Genomic DNA, 8,459 nt, shown 5'->3' with positions numbered 1-8,459 from the left:
CAAATGAAGTGGGAACTCGGAAGCCCAAAGGCCACCGCCAACGCTACACTTTTCCCATCCCCTCTCCTCTTCGGCCTCTGCTCCCCACCGACCACCGCCGTCCCCGCCACGCCACGTCACGCCACCTCTCCTCCCCGGCGACCGCACCATGCCGCTGCCGACGATGACCCACTCCTCCGCCTTCCTCCTCCCCGCCTCCACCGACGCTGCTGCAGCCGCCACGACCTACGCGCTCATCGTCCTCAACCAGCGCCTGCCCCGCTTCGCGCCGCTCCTCTGGGCCCGCGGTGACGCTCCTCTCTCTCTGCCTCCCTCGCCTTCTCTTGTCATCGTTAGCTACCTTCCGGTTGGCCTGATCGGTTTGCCGTGTTATCTTTTGGACCAGCGCGGCTGCGGGTGTGCGCGGACGGGGGCGCGAACCGCGTGTTCGACGGCATGCCGGAGCTGCTCCCAGGCGAGGACCCCGCCCAGGTCCGCACCAGGTGATGTAAATCTCCCACTTTCCTCTGTTCCGTTAGCTTTCTGGCCACGTCTCTGCGTGTTTCAGTAATCAGCAAGTGCCTATCACGTGCTCGATGGAATGCACCTTAAACGACGATGAGTTTTGCTTTAGTTGTCTGCTTGTGTGCGGATGCGCGAGAGCGACGTAGTTGTTCGCACGGCGCCAAGGAGTGCCTGGTCGAATCCGGCTTCTAGTTTTGTTGATTCCTGATATGTTTATTGCCTGGTCCATCTGCCATGTCACTTTTTGGAATACATGTTTTAGCTGGTATGCGTTTTCACTTTTCAGAAAATTGAAGACCCCCAATATGCTGTAGTTGCTATATGTTGCCATGGAAAGGCTGTTTTTTTTTTGTTGGTCTGTTATTTGATATGAAACTAATAACTACTTTAGCTAACGAATTGCTCTTTCAGTTTGATGAAATCTCTGTTAATGTTAAAATTATACTTCTTTTCTCATGTTAATTATGTGCCTCGGAGTTTTATAGGGTGCAGTGTTCTCAAAGTTAGCCTAAGATAACACTAAATGACTTGGCAGACTGATGTGCTTAATTCTGTGCCAAAGGCCATGGGATTTCATACATAGTCACTCATCATCTGGGGTATAACCTTGTAGTATGTTCTGAAGCAGCTCGTTTGGCAATAAGAACAGTCGTTTACTACTAACACTTTTGGCTTTATTTCACCACAGGATTGGTTAACTTTGATGCTTTCTTCTCATACTCTAAAATGTAAATTCAATCATGATTAGTCAGCTTAAGACATTATGTGTGATTATTCAAATTAATGTTGCATCAAGCAGTGAAGCATCGTTAGTTGGTTTGCCATGCCCTCTTGCCTGGTACTAGTTGGGAAGAGATTTAAGACATTTTACTATATTTTACTACTACTACTACTACTACTACTACTATTATTATTGCTGTTATTGTTGTTGTTGTTTGGCAAGTGAAGCATCACTGTTGTTGTTGTTTTCTCATCATGTTTTTAATTGGATCTTGTGGGCTTCATCTCTAGCCTACCCTAACTTACTTGGGACTAAAAGGCTTTGTTGTTGTTGTTGTTCCCGCAGGTACAAGCCAGATGTAGTTAAAGGGGATATGGACTCAATAAGGCCAGAAGTGAAGGAGTATTATTCCAATTTGGTAACTACTTTAAAATTTTGTTTATCATTCCTGGTTGAAAATGACATGCTAAGGCTTGGTAACTGAACCATATAGTTGTGCTGCATGCAACAACTGTCAAGGACATTTTCCACTGTACATGTATAAAGATATCAACGTTTTTGCCATCTGGATCCACATGAATATGTATGTAGTTCTCCTTTGGCTGTTGCTGTTGGCAATATCTAACTGGATATCATACCTTGATATATGCTTGTCAGGATGGCTTTATATTAAGTACAGTAGTATGTGAAGTGAAAGCAAAATGCTAAAATTATTTGTAATAGTCAGGCCTTTAGACTGTGAAAATTTCCTAAAATCAGGACGAAGTGATACCTTGTTGGTTGTAGATTCTTTTCTGAGATTCTGTATCTAGAGAAAAGGCATTTAAGACACAGAAATGTAACAGTACCGTGTTGTTTCATTGTTGATTGTACTTTGGATTCTGCACCACAATTTTCTTTGCCGGGTATGTTATGTGATATCTGCAGGAAGCTCATGCGCTAAACAGATTAGGCACTTGCTTTCACCCATATCCCGTTTCTGAATTACTACCTTCTGAGAAAATTCATAGAGGTCAATGTTAATTTAGGAAGTATTTCTATTCTGGTTTTCTCTCTGCTATACCATGTCCAATGTTATCTGCTTTATGCAGCCTCCTCATTCATATAGCCTTGACACTTGAAGTTCTTTTGTTGACTGGGACATGAATTTTCCCTGACTTACCAAGTGATACTCTTCTGTGATCGATTGCAGGGTGCAATCATAGTTGATGAATCTCACGATCAAGACACAACTGACTTGCACAAATGCGTATCATTTATCACAAGAGAGCCTCCTGTCCCAGACAAGTCTAATGTACTCCAGTTCAGTTTATCAAAAACATCCATTATAACTATGCAGTCAGCTTAACAAATTTACTGTGACTTCGTTAACTGCAGCTGTGTATTCTTGTTCTTGGTGCACTTGGTGGAAGGTTCGATCATGAGATGGGGAACATCAATGTATTATATCGCTTCTCAAACATCAAGATCGTCCTCCTGTCAGATGATTGTTCAATATTTCTGCTCCCAAAGACACACGCTCACGAAATCTGTATCGAGCGATCGGTCGAAGGTCCTCATTGTGGTTTGATTCCCATTGGCGCACCGTCGAATAGCACCTCAACCACTGGGCTCCGGTGGAATTTGGGTAAAAGCATCACACCTTATACTCCACTTTTCTTGTTTAACTTTATGTCAACATCTAATAGTTATGCTGCTCTTTCCTCTTCAGATAATACCAATATGAGCTATGGCGGATTGATAAGCACATCTAATATCGTGGATGACGATAAAGTGACGGTGACTTCAGATTCTGATCTGATTTGGACAATATCACTTCGAAATTGAGCTGAGGTTGCCCATAATTTACCATGGGTCCACGCCCAAATTTTGCCTCCCCAATGTTACATGGATTAATTTCTATATTTCATACCGTGGTGCGGTGATGTCTTCCACTTCATTTTGTGACCGGGTAGATGTCCATATATCTAATCGTCTTAGTTGTGCTATCAGAGTATAGGATTCCACATTATGAAGCCCTCGGCTATTCTATATTCCTAGCGCATGATTGCAATTTTCCTTTGATTTCTTTTTGTAAAGATGATTTCCATGGAGGTTCTAGATGATGTCGGATTTTCGGATGTTTCAAGATGAGGAGCCACCATCATTAATACTCTGGTCAAGTCATAAATACATATCATTTTGGATAAGATATGGTCTTTAATGTATAGCTTTGACTAATATTTTCTATTAAAATATATTTATAAAATCTATTGAATTTGTAATATTATGAAAATATTTTTTAAGATAAATTTACATATATAAGGTTTCCAAACATTTTTTTAAAGCTATTGTTAGTCAAAAGTTCTAAAATTTTGATCAAACTTTTTTTAACGACATGTATTATGAAGTAGTAAGCTCGTAAGGGGTTCCCTTCGTGGTACCCATTCCCTTCACGATAGGAAAGACACTGCGAAGGGAACAACTGTCAGTCTCCAAGGGATGGCTGTTGGGGGTCGGCATGCAACGAGAGAGGAGAGAGGTTCCCAGTGGTGTGTGACTCTCTCTCCTATCCCTTTGCAGATACGTCGAGCGGAGCAGGGGAAGGATCGTGCAGTCGTGTGCTTGGGCGGAAGAGGTGGAAGTGAGGGGCAGCAACGGTGATGGCAATGCGCGCAAGGAGGGCTGCGAAAGGTTGGCGGCGATAGAGAGGGGCTCTCGGAGGCTTGATCTAGGCACACATGTGGAGGGAAGCGGCAACGGCATCAGAGATGGCGCGGCGGCAATGAGGAGCGATGACAGGAGGAAGAGTGGACCCCTTAGAGAGTACTATAGGAAGAGGAAGGAGGTGATCTTAGTGCAGTGGAACGCCACCAAACCAAACTTGTAGACGCTCGTTGATTATGTCTTTGCAAGCTACTCGTCAAAGATTTGCAAGAACTCAATTTAGTGTCTACTTATTTGTAATAATTTTGAAATATTTTGAAGCTATGTGTAGATTTGCGAGAACTCATTTCCAGTCACCTAAATGAAGCAAGGATATGCTCGTTTTCACCTTTACCACATCAAATATTTTGCTTCAATTACTAGTTGGAATAGAAATACTGTCCTTGACAATAGAAAAGGGGCATGCTCAAATCATACCACTAATAACGATGACTCACGTTGCAACTGACATAATTTAAACTCACATTACATTACATTACTCATAACGACGATGCATGAACTAGACGAAATGTGACGTACTTTCTACTGTGCGCCATGAAGACTCCATATGTGCTCTATGAGATCATCACGCAGTTGGTGGTGAAATGCCCGGTTCCTGATTGTTTAAGTTACTTCTATATACTGGAGGATAGCTCGGTTAGGATCGCAACCCACTCTCACTTTCTCGCCTATATAGTCATACACCTCCTCCTGATCTGAGCCGCCCCTCTCGTCCTCAATTATCATGTTGTGCATTATGATACATGTGGTCATAATGTTGTAAAGTGTGCTTTGCTTCCAAATTCTACCTGGACCGTGAATTATGGCGAACCTTGCCTATGCGTTCAATATCTTTCCTTGTTAATGCTTGCATGGCGAAGAAATGCACGCTCTTGTTCCCCCTTGGTGCTGGAATTGCCTTCACTATGGTTGCTCATTCGGGGTAAACTTCCTCACCTAGGTAGTAGTCCATATCATACAGATTACCGTTAATTGTGTATGACATAGGTGGTGCAGTCTCGCCCGTAAACCTACCGAAAATGTTAGAGCGATGCAAAACATTTATGTCATTCAAACTACCGGGTATTCCAAAGAAAACATGTCATATTCATAGATCATACGACGCAACTGCCTGTGAGGCACCGTCCAAATAGTATTCTAATTAATCATCAGGAAGATCATTATTCATAATCACAACCTCAGTGATTAACCAGAATACCATTTCGGTAGTTCCGGCACGTGTTTATGCCCAAGATCGGAACACATATCTTTCCAACAAGCATATCACAACATAGCTTAAGAAAGAGCGAGTAATTAAAGTTATATTACAAGTACTTAAGCATGCAACCATTTGCAACAGTTTACACAGATGGAAACTACGCAGCGGAAAAAGAAACCTTAACAACAACAAAAGGAGAGTGGAACCATATGCCCTTAGGCTCCATCTCAAAAGCTACGCCTCACCAGAGTAGGATGCACTACTCTTGCCCACCACCTGCATCGGCGGGCACGAAATAGCCAAACACCGCATCACCCTCACCAGTAGAACATGAAAGCGCAGGCATGAGTACGAAGGTACTCGCAAGACTTAATCCATATAGAGCACGTATACTTAGCTCGACTCCAAGGATTATGCATTGAGCTGTTAGCAAGAGTAGGCCACAAAGTTAAGTAAAACATATGCGGTAAGCAACCTAGACACATATGTGTGAGCAACTATACTTAACACCAAGAACAATTACCTATCTACTCTGTAGACCACAACTTGAACATGTATGTATAGTAACCATAGTACCTCATCGACAAACCACCAACCAAAACCATCATACCATAACCTTATCCCACATTCGTAAACTCTACGACCGATACAAATGAAACAATAGCATGCTCATGACCGAGAGCGCGGCAATTCGAATTGTTCTTACACCCTGCAGGGGGGTATAATTTTACCCACACGACTTGAGGACCATACGGTTTGTGCTACTCACGAAAGCACACACAAGGGGGTACTCGAGTCAACCTTTCTCATACCCGGAACCACCCACTTGCAATGCCCCTATGGCACCGAGGTTACCACGAGCGTATCCCGGACACCTCCAGCTCCCCGTCACCTTGCTTCTCCTTTTCTCTCTCTTACGCGTCATAGAGCCGCAAGGCAAGTGTCGGCACAGCATAAGATAATCGGCTTACCTTACCATTAGATCAGCATGTGGTGAGTACAGTAAGTGCTAGAGCCAACTGTACCGACGGACGGCCTTAAACGATACCAGCGGTCTATGACATCCGGGTTCCTCTCCCGAACTACCCAGAGGACTCCTCCTGGGCAGAAGATACCCCTAACACCGCCCACATCTCGTCTCAATCTCACATCTCAACCATTTATCTCAACCTTATCTTCGTATCTGTAAACAGTGATTGAGCCCTAAGCTCGCGAACAACGGCAACACCATCGCTCGACTTCTACCGAGGACCTAAGCATTGCTAAGCATTTCGAATAAACCTTGAAGCTAGACACCAACTATATCATCAAGGTTACAAGGATAAGGATTTATCAAAAAGTCAAGGTACAGATAATGCATCAACATAGGTTCTATCTATATTAGCCCGACACTGGACTCAACACATGCAAACATACATAAAGCATAATTTATCAATTTTAGACTACATTTAATTTGAACAAAGGGTGCAATATGCTTAGATGCTTGCCTTGCTGCTCTGGGGTTTGCTTGATACTTCCCGAACAGAACTCGCAGAAGTGGTGTGCCTCTGTGTCACCTTCGATCACACTCGCGTCACGTTCCGATTCTTCGTTCACTACTGAAGAACGCATGCAATGATGAGCACGAATGACATGTAATGATGGATGCTCCACAGTGCATGACAAGGTGAAGATGAAATGCATCATGACATGAGTTCAAAGCCTCAAGATTTTCTTCACTTGGATTAATGTTAAGCATCTACTCATTTCCTGGATTAATTAAGCTTAACACAAAGCTTAACCCTAAATAGGTATTTAATCATGTCTAACACGAGGGAGATTATTTTTAATGATCAGGGAATCAATTAATAAGATTTATCAAATTGATTTCATCAATTTTGGAGTTACTAATATTTAGTTATGAATTAATGAGGCTTTAAGCATATTACATTAATTAAGGAAATTCCAGCACATACTTCATGGTCACTAATAATTTTAACATGTAGAGCATGAGCATATAAAGCTAACAAAATTTGCCATATTCCATTTCTTATGCATTTTACAATGTTTCAGCCGATTTATTAGTTAAACAAACATCCAATTTCGTATTTTCTGATTTTTCCGAATACTTAAACACCCTAAAACCTTTTTCTACTCGGGTTCGGCCAGCCACTGTGACTGACAGTGGGGTCGGCATATTTTGACCCGAGTCAAAATTGACCCGCGCCCAGAACACAGTGCGCCGGCGGCTCGGACGACGTCGCCGGCGGCGAACGGCGGCGCGGCACGGCCAGCGGAGAGCACCGGCGACACCAGCGTGAAGTGGGGAGTCCATTCAAGGTAATCATGGCCGGTGAGCCCGACCGGAGCTAGGCCGGCGACGGGCGGCCATGGGCGGCGGTGCTCGGTCGTCGAGGAACGCCGCGCCGGCTATAGGCTGAGGGCCAAGACACACGCGCACAAGAGAGAGAGAAGGGCGGGAAGCTCACGGAGGGTTCGGTCGGGCCGGAGAGGTGGTGGTTCGGCGGGTTGACGGAGAGGGGCGGAGCTCGGTGGCCGGCGCCAAGGAAGACGGCGCGGAGGGCTCCAATCCGGCAAGGAAAAGCGTCGACTTGCCCGGTGAGAGCTCGGTGAAGCTCCACCCGAGCCTCTGGGGGCTTGGTCGGGGCGGAGGTGGGCTCAACGGCGTGGATTTGGCCGGCGGTCGTGTGTGCGTGTGCTCGACGTTTGCTCTGCGCCGCGTGAGAGAGAGAGAGAAAGGAGAGTGAGCAGAGAGAGCCGAGGAGGGCAAGGGATAAGGGCGCGACCAAGGCTTCCTCTCGAAGGCTCAGAGCCGTGTCTCGATGGCGTGCGGCATTTGCCGGCCTCCAAAGTCAGCAAGGGCGGCGGCAAGCAGAGAGCAAAGAGGCGAGCGCGTGAACAGTAACAGCCGAAAGAAATATCTCTTCACCACTTCTCCAGTCAAAAAGGAAACCTTCCCGTGGAGCAAAACTTGTGGGACAAATTTTGTGTCAAACTATAAATCCTAAACAATCCATTTTAACTGGTTTGAACCATAATGCCTAAGCCAATTTCAAACTAAAACTCTTCAAAATGCTAGCTTTTCTAACTTGTGGTAATTATTATGCCTTCAAAATGATTCCCAAAAATTTGGAAAAATTCATTTATATTCTTCATATCGTATGGACTAATTTCTAAAATTGTTTCCAACACTATGTTGTATAGCAATATTGTGAGTTCCTCAATAATACACCAATTAACATTGATTTTCACAATTTATGTTTAATTGATAATGCATGTTCATAATTCACTAAAACAATTAAGCATGATGCTAACGATGCTTAATGACAT

General features: G+C 44.2%; 1 protein-coding gene across 1 annotated transcript; it reads left to right on the top strand.

The window, feature by feature from the left end:
* LOC133909540 (thiamine pyrophosphokinase 1-like) lies at positions 1 to 3,414 on the top strand. Its single transcript, XM_062352010.1, has 6 exons — positions 1 to 287; positions 386 to 482; positions 1,571 to 1,643; positions 2,418 to 2,519; positions 2,603 to 2,852; positions 2,937 to 3,414. The coding sequence occupies exons 1-6, from the start codon at positions 149 to 151 to the stop codon at positions 3,050 to 3,052; spliced, it is 777 nt and encodes a 258-aa protein (XP_062207994.1). The 5' UTR covers positions 1 to 148; the 3' UTR covers positions 3,053 to 3,414.
* The last annotated feature ends 5,045 nt before the right edge of the window (positions 3,415 to 8,459 follow it).

Source organism: Phragmites australis, chromosome 2 (assembly GCF_958298935.1).
Source record: "Phragmites australis chromosome 2, lpPhrAust1.1, whole genome shotgun sequence".
Lineage (NCBI taxonomy): Eukaryota > Viridiplantae > Streptophyta > Magnoliopsida > Poales > Poaceae > Phragmites > Phragmites australis.
This window is presented reverse-complemented; position numbering and strand designations above follow the sequence as displayed.

What these genes read in the sequence shown, in the direction of transcription:
- LOC133909540 (XM_062352010.1), top strand. Translation starts at nt 149, where the DNA reads ATGCCGCTGCCGACGATGACCCACTCCTCCGCCTTCCTCCTCCCCGCC. An exon ending in GCCGCTCCTCTGGGCCCGCG is followed by an intron (nt 288 to 385) that starts GTGACGCTCCTC and finishes CTTTTGGACCAG; the next exon opens with CGCGGCTGCGGGTGTGCGCG. An exon ending in TGGGCTCCGGTGGAATTTGG is followed by an intron (nt 2,853 to 2,936) that starts GTAAAAGCATCA and finishes TTTCCTCTTCAG; the next exon opens with ATAATACCAATATGAGCTAT.